Raw genomic sequence first — 22500 nt, forward strand, 5'->3', positions numbered from 1 at the left:
TTTCTTTAGTGGTATTGATTAATTCTGTCATATAGGCAAGAAACTGTTATGTACAGCAGGAGACAGCAACAGAAGGCACAGGAGCCAGATGTGCCCTTAGAGATATTTCCCCATCCTGTTCTCTGGGGGAAATCAGAATATCTTACTTTATCTATGAAGCACAAATTACCACTTTTTTTTTTTTTTTTTTTTACAAATTCTATGTTCCTCTCCCTCCATTAATCCACTTTTACTGTCACATAAATAAAAGTTTATACATATGGTATTGGTGCCAATTCACTCACCATAATCTTTCTTCCCTTGAATTCTAAGATAATGCATGATCTTCCAACTTCTTGCCCAGCACCACTGAAATATAAATGAGAATATTTAAACAGGGTAGTTTCAAATTATACATAATATTTTACACTCTTTCCATAAAATGATCAATTTAATTATGTAGCTGATTTCACAACTCTACTAATTACCATTGTGTATGTATTTCTTATCTGGAGTCTTTTAAAAATGCATAACAATACTATGATATGAGGTACATATTTTCCAGATTAAGTTACCAGTAAATTTGTGCATATATAATAGTCAGGTGGGAAATAATTTATTGTATGCCTTTTCTTTTACTGATAAAACAACTATATTTGTGTCTATCAATGTAAAGTTATATAAGTAAAGCATGCCGCTCTCATATTTAAAAATACCTACACAGGCAAACAGCAATATGTGCCTCAGAATATATTAGTGTGACAAAAGTGTGATTAAATGGATTTGTATTGCATAAAATGCAGGGGTTAATATGTTGTTGTTTTTTTTAAATCTTTATTTTAAACACCAAGAGGACAAAGATATAGGAACAATCTAGAGCTTTTCACTCAAAGTACAGAAAATTATTTTTTAAAAAAAGCCTGATCGAAATTGGCAAAATCAATTGCAGTCCTTTCTGACTTCGATAATTAAAATCACGAACAAACATAACACAAATAGTTGTTACATATCAGAGTTCAGTAACAATGTTTAACACATTTTTAGCAAACTTGGTAGCCAGATGCAGTTTTAAAATTAAAGGGACACTGTACCCAAAATTTTTCTTTTGTGATTCAGATAGAGCATGCAATTTTAAGCAACTTTCTAATTTACTCCTATTATCAATTTTTCTTCATTCTCTTGCTATCTTTATATGAAAAAGAAGGCATCTAAGCTTTTTTCTAAGTTCAGAACTCTGGACAGCAGTTTTTGATTGGTGGATGCATTTATCCACCAATCAGCAAGGACAACCTAGGTTGTTCACCAAAAATGGGCCGGCATCTAAACTTAAATTCTTGCATTTCAAATAAAAATACCAAGAGAATAAAGAGCATTTGAAAATAGGAGTAAATTAGAAAGTTGCGTAAAATTGCATGCTCTATCTGAATCACAAAAGAAAAAATTTGGGTACAGTGTCCCTTTAAGGATAAGTATTTTAGTTAGAGATAGACAAAACAATCCAATAAGCTTGGGGCCATATGGATTTATCAATCTTTGACACAAGCAGTGGGCACATAATGGATACCTTTAGCAAATGGCCAAATACAATCAATGACCTGTATTGTATGTAGGGTTCCCACCTCAGCCGTGTTTTCCTGGACACTTATGAGTTACACATGCTGCAGGGTGTGCTGGGAGGAACATGTATTGGGTTTCTCGACAGCACAATTTATATGCACTATTCATGTTGCTCCCTGCACGCCCTGTAGCAGGTGTAACTTATAAGTGTCCAGGAAAACCTGGCTGAGGTGGTAACCTTAATTGTATGATGTCTACCTTGCATATCTGAGGCCACTTGCATCTTTGTGATAGATTTAACATATAAGTAGGTCTCGCACACACAACAAACTGTTTAATACTAGGTACGAAGCAGACACAATGATATGAACTACTACAATACAGCAATAAGCTGTATTAAAACCAAATGAACTCCATAAAGGACTATGCAATACAATTTGTAGCAACCAATGACTATCGCTAGCAGGCAATGAATCATATACAGTTAATGAACACATTATATGCAACTTGTATTATAAGCTCAGTGGTTAATAAATAGGCACAGGCAGATTTCGTAATAACAGAAACGCACAGGGGTCTAATCAATAACTGATCGCTCTCCTCGGCCGGGATAGCATTCTCCGCTTTCCTTTTTACAGACATATTACATCCATGCAGGTTCCCTCTGTTCCGGGAATACACTTCCTGTCCGTTGCTTACTCTCTTCCAGCTGCCTGTCCCACACTTCCGGTGCTCTCTGTGAACACAGCACTTGGGTTCCGATCGCTTGCTGTTCCCCAGATGGGAGTCGTCTCCTGTGAGTGGGACCGAGGTGAGAAATCCTGGCATGGACAGGGCAAGCGCTGCCATACACTAAATCAGCCTGATATAGGTAGGCACAACTCAGTTTGTATCATACGTGATTCAAAAGTAAAGCTTAGATGACAAAATCACCAAAAAAGTAATAAACGTCTACAACCCATAATCCAATGGCATTCCTGGGTTTATGTGCTCAGCTTGTAGTTACTTCATAACGGAGCTAGATGCCCCTATGGGTGCAAAATACCTGAACCACTTGTACTAAATAAGGGTAGTGGTAAAGGTTGTCAGGCAGACTGTGGAGTAAACCACATAAAGTTTTCTTGCACAGTTAGTAAAGTGATATCTGATGGCCAGTTAGCTTTGAAAGTTAATAAACAATATTTAATTCAAGGAAATGATACTCAAAAATGTATCAGTTGTATTTAAAGCAGAATGTTTGCAAATTAAATGACACATTTTAAATTAATTCTCCTGTACTGAGTAAATTAACTTTTTAAGTAAATTAATGGGACACTGAAGTTCCCACATTTTTTCTTTCAAGATTCAGACAGAGCATGAAATTTTAAGCAGCTTTCTAATTTACTCCTATTATCAATTTTTCTTCGTTTTCTTGCTATCTATTTTAAAAGCAGGAATGTAAATCTTAGCAGCCAGCCTATTTTAGGTTCAGCACCATGGATAGTGCTTGCTTATTGGAGGCTTACATTTACCCACCAATAAGCAAGCATAACCCAGGTTCTCAACCAAAAATGGGCCGGCTCCTATGCATCACATTTTTGCTTTTTAAATAGAGATAGCAAGAGAACGAAGAAAAATTGATAATAGGAGTAAATTAGAAAGTTGCTTAAAATTGCATGTTCTATCTGAATCATGAAAGAAAAAAAATTGGCTTTAGTGTCTCTTTAACTTTTTCTGTGAGAGTTGTTCCTTTTTAACCAGTGAACAGCAGTCTTTTTTACTTTTATGAAAAAGAAAAACACACTTTATAACATGGTTAAACCGCTCTTTTATGTATGTGATAGAAATTAAAATGCCCCTTTAATCACAAAAACTACTGGATAGATTTGTTTTTCCCGATTATTAAAAGCCCTGTGATTGACTGCCTAATTTCAATTATTTTTTTATTAGTCCTAGCTTGAAAAATATTTTTGATAACATACTATGGAGAACAAAAGTGTTTTCCTACTTTAAAGGACAGTACATTCAAAATTACTTTCATGACTCACATAGGGTATGCAATTTTAAAAACTTTCCAATTGACTTATCTTATTTGTTTTGTTCACTTGGTATCTTTTGTTGAAAAGCATACCTTGGTAGGCTCAGTAGAGGCAACACACTATGGGTAGCTAGCTGCTAATTGGTGGCAGCGCATATACCTCTTGTCATTTGCTGACACAATGTTCCTTCAAAAAGGATAGCAAGAGAGTTGTTTAACATTGTATGTTTTACCTGAATCATGAAAACATATATTGGGTTTCATGTCATTTTAAAAGGTCAGGAATCAATTCTAGATTGTAATGTAAAATATTTTATTATGCATAGTAGACATTTGCAGTATACTATCATTTATTTATTTTATCACCTTTTTGGGAAAGTTAACTCTCAAAATTGTGAGGTTTCTATTTCTTGGACTTAGATGGGCACACACTAGACTTCACAAGCTTAACTTTGCCACATAACTACTTAAAGGGGCAGTCTACTCAAAATGTTTGTTTAAAAGGATAGATAATTCCTTACATAACCATTCCCCAGTTTTGCACAGTCAACATGGTTATATTAATATACTTTTTACCTCTGTGATTACCTTGTATCTAAGCCTCTTCTGACAGCTTTATCACATTGCTATTTATTTATTATCTATTAACTTGTATTTTAGCCAATAAGTGCAATGTCCACTACAGCTCCACAGGAGAGAGCACAATGTTATCTATATGGTTCACATGAATTAGCAGTCTCTTCTTGTGAAAAGCTAATAAAAAATCATATGATAAGAGGCTGTCTGTAGTGGCTTTGTAACAGGCAGAAATGTAGAGGTTTAAATGTTATAAGTAGACAACTGATTTCCACAGCACCAAAAAATGATAGGAAAATTGTTAAATAAACTTAGCCTTTATTGTTCCATTTCAGCACTTGGCACACAGCAGCAAAAAAAGCGACGTTTCGGGCTGTTAACCCTTACTCATGCTTATCATGATAAGCATGAGTAAGGGTTAACAGCCCGAAACGTCGCTTTTTTTGCTGCTGTGTGCCAAGTGCTGAAATGGAACAATAAAGGCTAAGTTTATTTAACAATTTTCCTATCATTTTTTGGTGCTGTGGAAATCAGTTGTCTACATATTACAGAGAGGTGTGTGCAGTGGCCCTCTACCACGAGCATCAGGTGTGTGCTGTCTGTCACTTGGGAACTGTTTAAATGTTATAAAGTATATTAATATAACACTGTTGGTTGTGCAAAGCTGGGGAATGGGTAATAAAGGAATTATCTATCTTTTTAAACAATAACAATTTTGGTGTAGACTGTCACTTTAATCTGCACAGGTGAGCTATAAAACAATGGAAGTTTATCTAACAGTGACATTGACAAGCCTTTTCTATTTAACTAACAAATCCAGATAGATTGCAGCAAACAAGATGTTAATCGGTACAGAGAGATATCTCTCTTTGCCAGTATGTTAATGTATTGCAAGGCATCAGAAAAAGACTTTTAATTACAAGGTGTTTTATGTACTTTTTTCCATAAATGATAATGAGCCTATACTCTTTAGGGTACCTACTTAATTCAGCAACATTCAATTAGCAAAGTCTTTATTTTCATTTAAAGGAGTATTCTAATGTAAAAATATAAACCTATGAAAGGGCATAACATTATGAAATCATTACTGCATTCAATGAAAAATCTTCAAAAAGTAAAATAGTAATAATACTCAAATCACATCTTGGCTAACAGGTTTAAAGGATCTGTATATTCTCCCAGTCCCCACATTTGATTGGATGCTGAACATCACAGGAACTTATTCTGCAAATTATTATGGGTATCAGGAGATGCTTCATTCTGTTATTTGTAGAGAATTATCAATCCTAGAACCTATTATGAGAATTGTCAGTAATGAGAATTGTCAGTATTATATTCCTTACATTTAACTATAATTTTAATATTTTTATCATGTGACACAATGAAAAGAGGTTTGAAGTTCCCCTGTATAAAAAACAGTGGTGTTTTGTATTTGTTATGTCCCTTATATCTGTTTTTCTCAACATAAGGATTTCCGTGCGTGACCACGAGTGAGACAATCTCAGTGATTGGGCCACTGACCAGTCCAACCAGAAAAAATACAATCTGGAAGGAAACGTTACATTTTGACAAATCCCAGGAGCCAGGTAGCTATGGTCCTTACAATTTTACTTCCTACAGTTTTTGATTATGCTAATATATTTGTTTACAAATTAATTCCCTATCCCCCAAAATTACCTGGAAGCTTAATATTATTTCTGGCTCTTAAGTTTTAGAAACATTTGCATACTTTTTTGTAAGGGGCACTTGAAAACCAACGTTAAAAACCACTGCCATATGGATTTTGCAGCATTTATAAATCAAAAAATCATGGCAATTATATTTACTGTAGACAATTATATATAGATTAAAAAGCATTGTGTGCAACAAATTGTCATAACAATCCTGGTTTTCAGGCGGATGTCAGTTGTAGTTGTGTAATAACTTATTTTTATTACTTTAGCCAATATTTTATTCTAACAGAGATGGTTTAAGTCAACATAAAATTATCATGATTAATTTAGATGTTACAGTTTTGTTTTGTTATTTTTAAACTTTTCAATTTACTTATATTATCCAATGAACCTATCTTTCTTGGTATTCTTTACTGAAACTTAGATTCTTCCAATGAGAGTATACTGTGGCAGGCTCATGAGCCCACATGTGACTTCAGCACTGTATGTATAACATTGTTACAAACATTGTCACAAATACTGCTACTTTATAGCGATCAAGATACGTGCATATTTCTGAGCATATGTAAGTATTCTCTTATGGAAAGTGTAAGCCCTATCTAAATTATGAGTCTTATTTTGGTTTCCATATAAATTAACCTACACATTAGAAGCATTATTTATCAGCTCACTAGCACTGTTTTCAATCCCATTTAAAAAAATTACCCACATCTACTGGGATCCATACAGGCAGTTCTGCTCTGTGCATTTTCAATAACAAGAAAGTGAATTATCTAAACTTGTATGTGAGTACACTTTTTGTTGTTGTTCCAGTTTGCTGTTTTTCAAGATTTGATGTTGTCAAAGATTTGTGTTGATTCAGCTTGGTTCGCAACATTGTGCCAATTTCATTAAAGGGTCATGAAACACAAAATATTTATTTCATGATTCAGATAGAGAATAACATTTTAAAGGGCGATAATACCCAAATGTTTAAACACTTGAAAGTGATGCAGCATAGCTGTAAAAAGCTGACTAGAAAATATCACCTGAACATCTCTATGTAAAAAAGAAAGATATTTTACCTCAAAAGTTCCTCAGTAGCCACATCCCATTGTAAAGGATTTCTAAGCAGCATTTTAGTGTGTCTGTCCTGGGGCAGCTTAGGGGATGAGCCTCGTGCACTCTCATATTATTTCCCTATTCAGCGTACTATGAAATCTCATGAGAGTTAAGTGAAATCTCATGAGATCACTGTAAAAGAGTTCATGACCTCATTACTGTTGATGCTGATTGGCTGCTGTTCATTTCTTCATTTTATTTTTATTTTTTTTACCTGCAGCTGGGAGCAGCTGAGTATAACTTTTTACACAGAACTTACTCTGCTGAGCTGAGGAGATTGTGAGGTAAAATATCTTCCTTTTTTACATAGAGATGCTCAGGTGATATTTTCCGTTCAGCTTTTTACAGTTATACTGCATCAGTTTCAAGTGATTTAGCATATGAGTATTATGTCCCTTTAAACAACTTTCTAATTTACTTATATTATCTAATTTGTTTCATTCTCTTGGTATCTCACTTGTTCAATGAGCAGCAATGCACTACTGGTTTCTAACTAAACACATGGGTGAGCCAATGACAATCGGTGTGTGTGTGTGTGTGTATATATATATATATATATATATATATATATATATATGCAGCCACCAATCAGAAGCTAGAACCTAGGTTCTTTGTTGCTCCTGAGCTTGCCTAGATAAACCTTTCAGCAAAGGATATCAAGAGAAGAAAGCAAATTAAATAACAGAAGTAAATTGCAAAGTTTTTGAAAATTGTATTCTCTATCTGAATCATGAAAGAAACATTTTGGGTCTCATGTCCCTTTAACCCCTTAGTGACTTTTCAATTTTTTTACCGTTAAGGACCAGGGCTATTTTTACATTTCTGCAGTGTTTGTGTTTAGCTGTAATTTTCCTCTTACTCATTTACTGTACTCACACATTATATACCGTTTTTCTCGCCATTAAATGGACTTTCTAAAGATACCATTATTTTCATCATCCTATATAATAAATGGCCAAGTATGTTTGTCAGATGCAGTCATGCGCAGTAGAGACTGCACGTGACAAACATACCTGGCCGTTTGGGAAGAGAGAGCAAAAGAGAGGGGGGAGAGAGCAAGGGGTGGGACCGCTGTACTGCAAAAAATGGCCAGTGTACACGGACTTTAGTACTAGTATCTTATAATTTACTATAATTTCTTTTTATAAAATATGATGAAAAAATGAAAAAAAAAACACTTTTTCTACCTTTGACCCCCAAAATCTGTTACACATCTACAACCACCAAAAAACACCCATGGTAAATAGTTTCTAAATGTTGTCCTGAGTTTAGAAATACCCAATGTTTACATGTTCTTTGCTTTTTTTGCAAGTTATAGGGCAATAAGTACAAGTAGCACTTTGCTATTTCCAAACCATTGTTTTTTCTAAATTAGCGATAGTTACATTGTAACACTAATATCTGTCAGGAATCCCTAAATAACCCTTCACATGTACATATTTTTTAAAAGAAGACAACCTAAAGTATTAAACTTGGGGTATTTTGACTCTTTTCATGCAACCAGTTTAACACCAATCTATGCCAAAGTTTGAAAAAATAAAAATAAAAGTGGTGATTTTTTTTACAAAATAGCCATTTACAAATACATTTACTGAGAACGTTACTGCAAAATAACACCCCAATATGTGTTTAGCAACATCTCCTGAGTACAGTGATACCACCCATGAATAGGTGTGTTGGGTTCTCTGGGGACTAAAAGGCCTTATTTTTAGGGGGCGCATTCCAGTTTTCCAACTTGGAATTTTCACATCTGTCATCATGCACCTATGTCCTATTTGGGACATTTCTGAAGCTGGCCAATATAATTTACCCTCATCAAACCATATATTTTTGAAAAGTAGACACCATAGGGTATTTCAAATGCTGGTATTTTAATACTTTCCATGCACTAATTCAACCACCAGTCTTTGTCAAACTTTTGGGTAGTCATTTTTTTGTGTTATTTTTTCACACACATTGTACTTTGGGCATGGATTCTCTGTTCCTGTTATGTTTTACTGACAAAAAACACCTCAATATGTGTTCAACAACATCTTCTGAGTACAGTGATACCACCGATGAATAGGTTTGTCGGGTTCTCAGGGGGCTAAAAGGCCTTTTTTCTAGGGGGTGCTTTCTAGTTTTCCAACTTGCAATTTTCACATCGATCATCATCCACCTATGTCCTATTTGGGACATTTCTCAAGCCGGCCAATGTAATTTACCCCCATCAAACCATATATTTTTGAAAAGTAGGCACCCTAGGGTATTTTAAATGCTGGTATTTTAACACTTTTCATGCACTAATTCAACCACCAGTCTTTGTCAAACTTTTGGGTAGTCATTTTTTTATGTTATTTTTCACACACATTGTATTTTAGGCATGAATTCTCAGTTCCTGTTATGTGTTACTGCCAAAAAACACATCAATATGTGTTCAACAACATCTCCTGAGTACAGTGATACCACCCATGAATAGGTTTGTCGCGTTCTCAGGGGGCTAAAAGGCCTTATTTTTAGGGGGCGCTTTCCAGTTTAACAACTTGGAATTTTCATATCTGTCATCATGCACCCATGTCCTATTTGGGACATTTCTAAAGCTGGCCAATGTAATTTACCCCAATCAAACCATATATTTTTGAAAAGTAGACACCCTAGGGTATTTCAAATGCAGGTATTTTAACACTTTCCGTGCACTAATTCAACCATCAGTCTTTGGCAAACGTTTGGGTATTCATTTTTTTTGTGTTACTTTTCACACACATTGTACTTAAGGCATGAATTCTCAGTTCCTGTTATGTATTACTGACAAAAAACACCCCAATATGTGTTCAACAACATCTTCTGAGTACAGTGATACCACCTATGCATAGGTTTGTTGGCTTCTTTGGGGGTGCAATGCCAAACTTCTGAAATGTGTTTATGATTTTTTTTTTTTACATTTAACATATCTTCTTTGCCTATCTTCTTTTTGGGGGTCTTTTTACATACCCCAATTTATTTGCTTGCCATGAACGTACATATATTTGAAAAGTTGACACCCCAATGTATTGTATATGGAGTGTTTTGATGCATTTGATGCAACTGGTTTAGCCAAAAAAATTGGAGAAAATATGTGGAGGTAATTTTTTATTTTTACACACCCGTTGATTTTTTACTGTGATTTAGGAAAGCTTGTTGTAAGTTATTGCAAGAAAACACTCCAGTTTGTTTTCTGCAAGACCTCCTGAGTACACCCATGTCCCCCATGCATAGGTGTGACAGGATTTTTGGAAGGTTCAGTTACAATTGTATGACTTGTAATTTGAGTTGAAAGTGAGAGTATTTCTTCTGATAGGCCTATCTTTAGTTTGGGGTCTATCGCATACCCCAGTGTATGGTGGTAATTTTTCAATTTTCATTTTTACACACATTGCTTTTTGACTATGACTGTTGTAAGTTATTGCAAGAAAACAATCATAGTTGTTTTCTGCAAGACCCACTGAGTACACCCATGCCCCCCATGCATAGGTTTGATAGGGGTTTTGGTAAAATTCAGCACCAATTTTAGAACTTATAAAAAATAGAACAGTGAAATTTAAAAATCTGGCACAGTAAAAGTAAAAAACAAACAAAAAACAACAACTCAGTAACAGTAAACGTAACCAACCCCCCCCTAAAAAAAACACAACGGCAAATGTAAAAAAAATATTAAAATTTGTCAGTGTGTGATACCACTTGAAGCAGTCCCCAATGCAGAATCCAGGCTGTCCAGGGCAATCAGGAAAGTAAAAGGTGGTGTCCTTTTTCTGCCCCCTCTTGGTACAGACTCTGCATTTTTTCTGAGGATTATTCTTTGTCGCTGTAGGGGGGATTTTGAAAATAAAATGGGTAGCCCCAACTCTGCTCTCTCCCATCACCGCCCGGGGGCAGGTGCGGTGCAGTTTGGTACAAAATCCCCGAAATGATCTGGGGCTGAAACTGTAAAAAAACTCAGTTTCATTTTGTGGTTTGCTTTTTTGAACAACAAAAAAGCGTTGTGGGTTTCAATCTGCATTAAGTAAACTGCAACCTTTTTGTACAAGGCCGTTGTCTTCCGCATAATTAGGTAGGGCTGCAGCAGCTGATCTGCTAGATCAACCCCACTCATATGCCAGTTATAAGCCTTGATGCACACTGGCTTCTTTGTTCTCTCAGCTCTGCCACGTACAGAGACCTCCACAGTCCTCTATGTGTGGATGGTGGTAAGAAGGTATACATCCTTCTTGTCTCTGTACTTAACTGCCAACAGCTCCTCTTGGCGCAGAGCTGAGGTCTCCATCCTTCGTTGCCAGGTGCGTGCAAGTTGTCCAGGGAAACCTGCGTGGTTCTTTTGAATTGTACCGCATGCTACTGTATCAAAACAATACAGTAGCTTGAACAAAAGGACACTTGTATCGAAATTATCTAAATACAAGTGGTACCCTTTGTTCATCAGGGGTAATTTCAGGTCCCAGACAATCTTGCCAGTGGTTCCCATATGTTCTGGGCAGCCTGGAGGGTCAAGGTGGACATCCTTTCCCTTGTACACCCGTAAGGCCTGAGTATACCCAGTCTTCCTCTCACAGAGCTTATACACCTTTACTCCATACCTGGAGCGCTTGGAAGGAATATACTGTTTGAATCCCAACCTTCCCTTATACTTCATCAGGGATTCATCCACGCATATATTCCTTCCAGGTGTATAAGCCTCTGCAAACGTGGCAGCAAAGTGGGTAATCAGGGGGCAGATTTTATACAGACCGTCAAACTGGGGATGCTCCCTAGGGGGGCACAGGCTGTTGTCGCTGAAGTGCAGGAAATGTAGCATCATTTCATACCTCTTCCTCGACATACACTGGGAGAAAATAGGGGTAGAGCAAATGGGGCTACTGCTCCAGTAGGAGAGAATGGAGGGTTTCTTTATGATGCCCATCAGCATAGTCAATGCCCAGAATTTTTTAAATTCTGGCACATTGATGGGGGCCCATTGCTGCTTTGCCAAAAAAGTGTCAGGCTTTGCAGAACGGAACTGATGGGCATATAAATTTGGGCAACAATGTTCCCCAATACATCATCGCCCAGAAACACCTCCATAAACTGTTGCCAGGATTTGCAATGAAGGGTGGGATATCTGGCCTATGGCAGCTAGAGCAACACGTCTCCTTCTGGCAGATACATCACTATCAGTTGAGACTGTATCTAATGATGTATCTGATCATATGGCAGGGTCAAAATTGGGGTCTGAGTCAGACATAGAGGCATCTGACTCTGACGCAAGGATGTCATACACCTCTTCAGCACTATATGTTCTCTGTCACATGATTTATTTTTATCTGTCACAGAGAAAAAACATTACTAAAAAAAAATCAACACAAAATTTAAATTTAAACACGATGAACTAACAAGCAGAAATAGTGCAAAACGATGTGCTGAAGAGCAAACAAGCACCAATATAGCAAGGGAAAATCTAAAAATGACAAAAATAATGATAAAAAAAAAGTCTTAAAGGTCATGTGACACGACCAAGATGGCGCTGTTCGAGGAGACTGCTAGTTCATGTGGGCCTTATAGATAAGTGTGCTCAAGTCCAAGAAGTTATTTAAAAGTCAGCACAACACGGGGGGGCGGAGCTTGGCCGCAGCTAAGATGGCTGCTTAAACCCAGAGCTCCGGTGTGTCAGGGACTTTCAAAGTATAAATACGTATGTTACTGTGACCGATAACTGGAAGAAACCGGAGGGAACAACTGTTTAAAGTGCCAGGAATGAAGCGGTAACTTTATTTCATACAGGGACCGTGACTTTGGCGGTGCGGGACACAGAAGAGAGAGAGAGGAGACTGCCTAATTTAGGCTTATCAGTAAAAACAGCACACACACGAGAGCGATAAGCCCTATAATACCAGTCACTCACCCGCTACTCTCACCTCCATCCCGGATGCGACTCCAGCTTACAGATAGAGGTGCGTCATAACCCCAGGCCAGAAAAAATCCCAGGATGAAGCCGTTTGTGTGCACGCACTTATAACACTCAAGGACACGCTGAGCCACGCTGGGCCTTATAACTTTAATGCGGGACTAATGCACAAATACCAGCTCTCTGCCTCATCTCCCTCAGATTTACAGTTGAGAACCGGTGAGACTTATTTATAATTATATATGTAAAAAGCGCAGAGGGCGAACTCTAATATAAAGAGTAATTGGATATCATTTGTGTGTTGCCTTGTACCCGGAATATAACAACAAACACTTCCAAGACACATTGTCACACATAAAACTGTCTCACTATGGCTGCAAGGAAGGGCATTAAGCCTCATAAACAACTAAAGTCACTGGGGAAGGAGCACTCTGTGAGTTCCTTTTTCTCAGCCTCAGAACACAAAAGATCCTCACCGACAAAACACCTCAGAGAGCAATCATCCCCCAGTTCACTGCTGGAGGATGAAATTTCACAAGACCAAGAAACATCTACAAATGTGCCTATGTCTCTACTGTCTTCTCTGGCATCAAAGCAGGATATAGCAGACATTGTCAGGACCTGCATGAGAGAGGAAATGGCGGAAATTAAGCAGGACATACACACTCTGGGTTTTAGAGTGGAAGCCATTGAAGACCAGTCAGAACTGGTTAAGGAGGAGATTGCAAGCATACAGGATCAAGTAACCTCTCAAGCTGACATTATTGAAGATCTTAGTGACAAACTTGAAGACCTTGAAAACAGGGGTCGGAGAAAGAACCTTAGAATCAGGGGAATTCCCGAGTCAGTGCCACCAAAAGATTTCTATACTTATTTTGCAGCCTTGTTTGCCCACCTAAAAGGATCACAACAGCCGGTTGATATGCCTTGGGACAGAGCCCACAGAGCTTTAAGGCCAAGACCCCCAGACACAGCGCCGCCCAGAGATGTCATTATAAAATTTAAATGCTTTATGAATAAAGAAGAAATCTTGACATTATCTAGAAAGAATCAACCTATACGCTTCAGAGGGACTGTTCTGCAATTCTACGCCGATCTGTCCCCGAGGACTTTACAAAGACGCAGAGAGCTGGCGCCTCTAACTAAGCTGTTGAGAGATAAGAAAATCTTATACCGTTGGGGATTCCCCTTTCATCTGTATGTGTTGCGAGATACAAGGAAACTAATATGCAGGAAAGTCTCAGAAGTCCCAGAATTCTGCAAGGCCTTAGACCTGGATCCACCAGACTTTTCATCAGATGATAATCAGCAACACACACCACCAAGAAGAGAGAAAAGGCTACAAACAGAGAGATGGCAGCAAACATCCTCGAGGGCAAGCAAGAAACTTTCCTCACAAGGCGCCCCACCAGAAAAAAGACGGGCGAACAATGCAGTTATTGAAGACGGGACTTGATTAAATCCCACACAGGATTACAGACTTTGAGGAACTGTCCAAAAAGGATGGGTAACTAATTATAGACTCTGTCTGGGTTATCCCAGCATGAATAAGTTTTGTGTGGTGGGTTTTGAATGTTTACTTAAACTTATATAGAGTTAGTTTAACATAATGTTATAATACGGTTCTACACAAACTTCACCCCTGGCTCCTTGTAGGGTATTATATTTAATTTTGTCCCTCATTTCATCTATTATAAACACTATACGGAGGGATGAAATGACGTTCCTACATTGCAGTTAGATACGAAATGGGATCACTGTAATTTATATCATCGACCCTGACCCCCCTCTAGAGTAAGGTCCCGTGGTTAAACATGGTTCCAATGCCTGCCCCCAGATATAGGGTAGGCATCAACTCTTTTTTTTGGTTAGCTATATATTTGTTAAGTTTCAGTTTGTTATATTATTTTATTTCTCTAATGTGTTCATATTGTCTGCAAATTAGATACCGAAGTAAGGTAATAACAATGCATATGGTAAGATATTGTACATGGTGTGTCTCATCGAAACCTAATATACTACTTGTCAATGGATACTCCTAACAAAACACTTAAATTTATCACGCAAAATGTAAAGGGTCTTAACTCCCCGGCCAAAAGATCTGTGGCAATGTCTGATTTTCATAAAAGAAAAGGGGATATTTTATTCCTACAAGAGACGCATTTTAAGCGCTCTCACGAGCCAAAATATATGAGCTCTAACTATAATCGGCATTTCCACAGCTCCGGCACTTCAAAAAAGTGTGGTGTAAGTATCTTGATACACAAGGTCATATCTTTTCAACATATCCAAACATACACTGATTTAGAAGGCCGATTTCTGGCAGTCTTCGGATTATTATATGGTAGACCGGTTACATTAATTAATCTCTATGCACCTAACACCCAACAACTTCCCTATTTTAGGAAAACATTTAGACGCATACTGGATATAGCTAAAGGATTAATCTTTATAGGGGGGGATCTTAACATTCCCATAAACCCAGGGATGGACAGCTCTAACCCAAACCCCAGCACATCTAAACGTACACTTAAACACTTATGGAAAATAATGAGAGATTACAATTTCTATGACATTTGGAGATTTATTAATCCAGACAAAAGGGAATACACTTTTTTTTCTTCCCCAAATAAGACATATAGCCGATTAGACTACCTGATCACCAATCAAATAGGGCTGGAACATATAAAAAACTCTGGGATCACTCATACAGTATGGTCGGATCACTCGGCCGTATATTTTGATATTGCATGGCCTAATACCCCTGTTACCCCATACATATGGAAGCTAGATGATTCCTTATTAAAAGGAGAGGTACAACTCACTAAGACTCAGAAAGCACTACAGGAATATTTTCTCTTTAATTCTACGGGGGATACCGACCCAATTACAGTTTGGGAAGCACATAAGTGTTTTATGAGAGGGGAATTCATGAAGAGAAAAGCCCAATTCAGAAGATTAGATAGGCAGAAATACTTAGACCTCACCTCAAGATTATCGGATTTAGAGCATAAACACAGATTAAATCAGGACGACCCAGACGTGACCCAATCACTCCAGGACACTAGAAAAGCACTTCATGATATGTTATTACAGGAATATACAGATACCAGATCCAAAGTTAGACAGAGATTTTATTATGAAGGCAATAGGGCAGGTAAACTCCTAGCTAGGGCACTAAAAATTAAAAAATTAAAAACATTTATACATGAGATAAAAACACCTAAAAACACTAAAGTTTATTCCACCAAAGATATCCTCCTACAATTCGAGGACTATTACACACAACTATACAATATTAAGCAAGAAACAGACAGCTTGTTTGCTGCCATAGACATGCAAACTTACCTGCAAGCACTTCCCATTCCCACACTAAACAAAGAACAAACAACAGACCTAGAAGCACCCATCACCTCAGAAGAGATAAAACTGGCAATACACGATCTTAACCCTGGAAAAAGCCCGGGCCCAGATGGCTTTTCCACCCAATACTATAAAGCCCTTGCCCCAATACTGATACCCCATTTGTTAGACATTTTCAATAGAGTGAATGACCAGAACCCTTTTCCACAGACTATGCTGGAGGCACACATTACGGTGCTCCCAAAGCCTGGGAAACCTCCCGATACGCCCCAAAATTTTAGACCCATCTCACTGTTAAATGTCGATGTGAAATTGTTCGCAAAGATCCTGGCACTACGCATCAATAAAATCCTCCCGAATCTAATTCATACGAATCAAGTAGGTTTTACACCCCACAGAGAGGCAAGGGACAATACTATTAAAATATTGAATCTGCTTGAATATGCTCATATATATAATATACCAACAATCTTCCTTGCTATGGATGCCGAAAAGGCTTTTGATAGATTGAACTGGGCCTTTTTAAGAGGTTCATTGGAGAGATTTGGAATGGGGGAGGGCTTTATTAATAAAATCTTTACACTATATAATGCACCTACGGCCAAAATCAAATTAAATGATTCCCTCTCAGGCAAGGTTCTGATTAACAATGGAACCAGACAGGGATGCCCCTTATCACCCATTTTGTTTGTACTGACAATTGAAATTTTAGCTGCAGCAATCCGATACAACATCAATATAAAAGGCATTCAGATCCAAAACGATCAATACAAACAGGCATTGTATGCCGATGACGTTATACTGACGCTCACAACCCCACAACAATCCTTAGAGGCACTAAAAGTAGAATTAGATATATATGGTGCACTCTCCGGTTTCAAAATTAACCCCACTAAATCAGAGATGCTAGGGATCCACATCACTAAACCAGAATTACAGGAGATTGCGAATAAATATCACTTTCACATACAAAATTCCTCTATCAAATATCTAGGGGTCCAAATATCACACAACCAGGAAACTCTATTCAAACAGAACTACCAAACCCTCTTAGATGAAATACAGCGAGAATTAAGCAATTGGGAACACAAAAATTTGTCCTGGGTGGGAAGAATGGAGGCATTCAAGATGTCAGGCCTACCTAAGATCTTATACAAATTTCAAACTGTACCTATCCCATTACCTCAGTCCTATCTGACCACACTACAAAATAGGGTTAACTCATATATATGGCAAAACAAACGGCCACGGGTAGCCAAAAAAATTATGTATAGAAATAGGAAGAATGGAGGACTGGGAGTACCCAATTTGGCGTACTACAGACAAGCGGCTATTCTCAACCGAGTTATAGATTGGTGCAAGCATGGAGAGAATAAAGAATGGGTTAGACTGGAACAACAACTAATTAATTGCCCTAATGTGGGAGGTATGTGTTGGATCAATAAAATACATAGAAACATGAGTAAAACACCCCCCAGAATTATACAGGAAACATTCAAGACGTGGGACTTTATCTCTAATAAATCTATGGGCATTTCTTCAAACCCCTCCCCACTAACACCGATCCTCCATAACCCAGAGATTCCGATAAGAAGGCAACCTGCTACTATAGCACTGTTCAATATTAATACATTGATCCCTATTCACACACTCACAAGTGAGGGCAAATTGAAATCTGAAGAAGAGATAGAGAAACTGGCACCAATACTTGCAAATGATTGGTACACACGTCAACAGCTATTACATTACATCACCCATAACACGCAGAAACCTAACCTATTGAGATCCCTCACACTATTTGAAACTATATGTTACTCACAAATCCCCACTAGAGGAGGTCTATCACTACTGTATAAATTGCTATTGGGTCACCACTCTAGATCCCTACCTGCATACTGTAGGAAATGGGAGGCTGAACTGCAAAGAGAAATCTCACAGAAAGAATGGGATATAATTTTTGTTAATATGGGAAAATCATCCTCCTCAATAAGCATAACGGAAACTAATCTAAAACTTTTATATAGATGGTACCTCACACCGCTTAGACTTTCAAAGATATACACTAACATAAATAATTTGTGCTGGCGGGGATGTGGTGAGGTGGGATCAATGACTCATATATGGTGGGAGTGTATATATATCCGACAATACTGGTCGGCAATCAAAGAAGAGATAGAGAAATGTTTATCACACAGGATTCTCCTCAATCCTCTATTACTGCTTTTTAACTATCCTCCCAAACTGAAATGTAAGCTTAGATTAAAATTATTACATATAATGACAAATGGAGCTAAACAGCTATTACCACGACTGTGGAAAAGCCAGAGAGTACCCACGGTCAATGAGTGGAAGGATCATGTTTCACAATTACTGACCCTAGAAAGATATCACTATACCCAGACCCAACAAATGGAGTTCTACTGTAATCTGAAGTTTTTATGGGAGGACTATATGGCAAATACGTAAGCAAATGTTTTATTGCATTAAGCACAAATACAAATTGTATCAATAATGATGATATTTGACACATTCATGTACTTACTACTTCGAGAATTGTTTTGTTACTTTTTTTTTTTTTTTTTTTTTTTCTATTTCTTTTCTTTATCTTGATTGTAATGTTATATTATCGATTGTTATGTAATAACTTTTGTTTCATCAATAAAAGAAATTTAAAACTTAAAAAAAAAAAAAAAAAAAAAAAAAAGTCTTAAAAACGTCAATATAAAATTAGTGTCCAACCATTGTTAAAGGGATAGTAAAACCAAAAACTTTTTAAATCTTTATTAAAACTTCATTATGTATGTGAAATATTCAAATAAGTACCTGTTAAATGCTTTCACTCGTTTTCTAGTTATTTTTCATCAAATATCTTTATATTGCCAAGCCCATTTTTATCACATTATGTGGACCCTATAATGATGTTCTATCTAGGTAGAAACATCATGGCGGTGCGCATATAATTATTTTAATAGTAATGCATGCGCATTTTGGCCCCTCAGTCCTAGCGTGCCCGTCACTATTCTGGCACAGGAAGCAGGGCGGACTTCATGATAGTGACATCAACGTTGGTGGGAGTGGCGCACCAGAGCGCTGAAGATTCATGGAACACAAGCATGGGGAATCATCTGCGTTACTTTGCTAGAGGTAAGTATAATAATTACCCCTAGGCTAACGAGCACGTTGATTTGATCTTAGTAATAGGACGTTAACCCCTAGACTGACTATAATTTTTTTTAACACCTAGAAAAACGCGCATGTTTTTTTCTTATGGTAAGGCAGTGACTTATGATAAGAGTGACTTACCAGCAATTATTTTTAACCCCTAGACTAACGAGCAAGTTGTTTTGTTCTTACAACACTCAGATTAATCGCAGGAGCTGCAAAGATTAAAAGCAATAGCAAATTCAGATATTAATAATTAACTTTAGTCGCATCCGAATTTGCTATTGATTTTAATCTTTGCAGCTCCTGTGTTTAAGTTAAACAACTTGCTCGTTAGTCTAGGGGTTAAAAATAATTGCTGGTTAGTCACTCTTATCATAAGTCACTGCCTTATCATAAGAGAAAAACATGCTCGTTTTTCTAGGTGTTAAAAAAATTATAGTCAGTCTAGGGTTTAACGTCCTATTACTAAGATCAAATCAACTTGCTCGTTAGCCTAGGGGTAATTATTATACTTACCTCTAGCAAAGTAACACAGATGATTCCCTATGCTTGTGTTCCGTGAATCTTCAGCGCTCTGGTGCGCCACTCCCACCAACGTTGACGTCACTATCATGAAGTCCGCCCTGCTTCCTGTGCCAGAATGGTGACGGTCACGCTAGGACTGAGAGGCCAAAATGCGCATGCATTACTATTAAAGATATTTGATTATTATTATTATCGGTTATTTGTAGAGCGCCAACAGATTCCGCAGCGCTATATTTGATGAAGAATAATTAGAAAACGAGTGAAAAAATTTAACAGGTACTTATTTGAAATATTTCACATACATAATGAAGTTTTAATAAAGATTTAAAAAGGTTTTGGGTTTACTATCCCTTTAAGACACAACAAATATTACTTGTGCCCCTCTGGTCCTGGCTGTCGTGGACAAGATCAGGCGCATATAACCTTAATCGTCCCACTGTGCCGTAGAGACTGCAATCACGGTGCTGCTTTGTTAGCCTGGCGTGTTGCCAACGTCCTCCAAAAGAATTATAGCTGAAAATAGAAGCAGAAGAAGCGCACCACGATTCAAGGTAGTATATGTCACACTTTATTCAGACACACGTGATACAGCTTGCACTTACTAGACATAAGAACAAGATCAGCATAAGTTAAAAGCTGTTGCAGAGTCTCCATTGGACAGTTAACCCGAATAGGACTCCGAAGTCATTGTTTACGTCATCGGAGGGAGAGGCTATCATACAGAGACTCGGCAGCAGCTTTTAACTTATGCTCATCTTGTTCTTATGTCTAGTAAGTGCAAGCTGTATCATGTGTGTCTGAATAAAGTGTGACATATACTACCTTGAATCGTGGTGCGCTTCTTCTGCTTCTATTTTCAGCTAACATTTAAATTAACTAAATGGTTCTGAAAAGATCCGTTGGGTCTCACAAAAAAATTACTAAAAAAAAAAAATTAACCCATAAAAAAATGAACAGAGAGCAAAAAAGTGCTGCTGTGCTACTGTCAGTGATTTACAGTGATCACTGGCAAGCTAGGGGTTAATGGCTTTGGGTCTCACAATTTTTAACAAATATATTATCTAAATCTCTCTCTTCTAAACACAGAGCTCTCTCTCTCCCACAAAAACGCAAGTGAGGGAGATCCACACTGGTCAGAGTCAATATTTACTAATATAGACATAAGACAAATGGAATATTTTATTATTAAACATTTTATTATAGGGGCAAGCTCAGATTGGATGATCCTAGCCTGCCCCTATGATGAGGCAGGCTAGGGACACCCCCAGAAGCCCCATGATGCACTGGGCAACGCCATCTTTAAAGCCACATGGGGGAGGGGGACTATATGGGGCTATTTTATTTAAAATATATATATTTTTATTTTATATGTTATTTTACTAAGTGCCTCGACCCACCGAGGGACTTAGCACACTTTCAGAGCATCAGAAGCCTGCCCGATGGCTTACAATGCTCTGCTGGGCTCCATGTGGAGTGAAACCGGAAGTGATTGCTCCATGGGAGCGATCAAAACGGAGCCCGGCAGTCAGGAACAGTATTGCAGGATGCCTCGCTGCAATACTGTTTGAGCATCTGGAAGCGATCTCGATCGATTCCAGCGCTCAGATTATCCGAGGACAATTACAAGACTCTTTAGGTGTCTTAATTTAGAAAAACATATCAGTCAAGTCTAAACATTTTTGTAAAACATATTAATATCTTGTTTGCTGCAATTGATTTTCAATAGCCAAACTCTGCCACCCATTTGCCTTATTTAGAGGAGCTAATCTGGGCTTGATTCTGCAGACAAGGCTAGCGACAGTCATAATGTTAGTATAAAGTTTGTTTTGCTTTCCTTACCCTTTAAAGCTAATTAGGGAAATATATGTTAGCCTTGATAAGTCTGCAGGATGCATTTCCAGCCCTGAGAATTCGAAAATGTATAATTTTCAGACCTAAAGTACATGAAAAGGGGGAAGAATAAATAATGAATGTTTATTACAAAGTTGTTTTACAATGCATAACTAAACATTTTATATTACAATTACAAGGTGTTTACTATCACCTTTAGAAGTTTTACCTAAGGGGTATTTACGTAGTTGGTCTGAAGAATATTAAGTATTGTTTTTCTTATCCAAATCTACAGGGGTCCGATCCATGCAGGTATATGTGTGTGTATATATATATATATATATATATATATATATATATATATATATATATATATATATATATATATATATATACAGTTGTATGCAAAAGTTTAGGCACCCATGGCAATTTCCATGATTTTCATTTATAAATAATTGGGTGTTTGGATCAGCAATTTCATTTTGATCTATCAAATAACTGAAGGACACAGTAATATTTCAGTAGTGAAATTAGGTTTATTGGATTAACAGAAAATGTGCAATATGCATCAAAACGAAATTAGAAAGGTGCATACATTTGAGTACCCTTGTCATTTTGTTGATTTGAATACCTGTAACTACCTAGCACTGATTAATTGGAACACACAATTGGTTTGGTGAGCCCATTAAGCATTGAACTTCATAGACAGGTGCATCGAAACATGAGAAAAGGTATTTAAGGTGGCCAATTTCAAGTTTTTGTTCTCCTTGACTCTCCTCTGAAGAGTGGCAACATGGGGGCCTCAAAACAACTCTCAAATG

At 37.4% G+C, this 22500-nt stretch overlaps 2 protein-coding genes across 3 annotated transcripts in view; one reads left to right on the plus strand and one right to left on the minus strand.

Moving 5' to 3' along the window:
* CPSF3 (cleavage and polyadenylation specific factor 3) overlaps positions 1 to 2256 on the minus strand; it is a 99638-nt gene extending 97382 nt beyond the window's left edge. The window contains exons 1-2 of the mRNA XM_053709703.1: positions 2108 to 2256; positions 285 to 348 (exon numbers count right to left, since the gene is read on the minus strand). Of these exons, the coding sequence (XP_053565678.1) occupies positions 285 to 348; positions 2108 to 2178 (135 nt within the window). The 5' untranslated portion in view covers positions 2179 to 2256. The remainder of the gene's footprint in view (positions 1 to 284; positions 349 to 2107) is intronic.
* A 17-nt stretch (positions 2257 to 2273) lies between these two features.
* ITGB1BP1 (integrin subunit beta 1 binding protein 1) overlaps positions 2274 to 22500 on the plus strand; it is a 58294-nt gene continuing 38067 nt past the window's right edge. The window contains exons 1-2 of one of the 2 annotated variants that reach the window (XM_053709705.1): positions 2274 to 2347; positions 5599 to 5715. The gene's annotated coding sequence lies outside the window, so the exon portion shown is untranslated. Of the gene's footprint in view, positions 2408 to 5598; positions 5716 to 22500 lie in introns of both variants that reach the window. The other variant, XM_053709704.1, reaches the window with a different exon arrangement.

The sequence above is a fragment of the Bombina bombina genome, chromosome 4, assembly GCF_027579735.1.
Source record: "Bombina bombina isolate aBomBom1 chromosome 4, aBomBom1.pri, whole genome shotgun sequence".
Classification (NCBI taxonomy): Eukaryota; Metazoa; Chordata; class Amphibia; order Anura; family Bombinatoridae; genus Bombina; species Bombina bombina.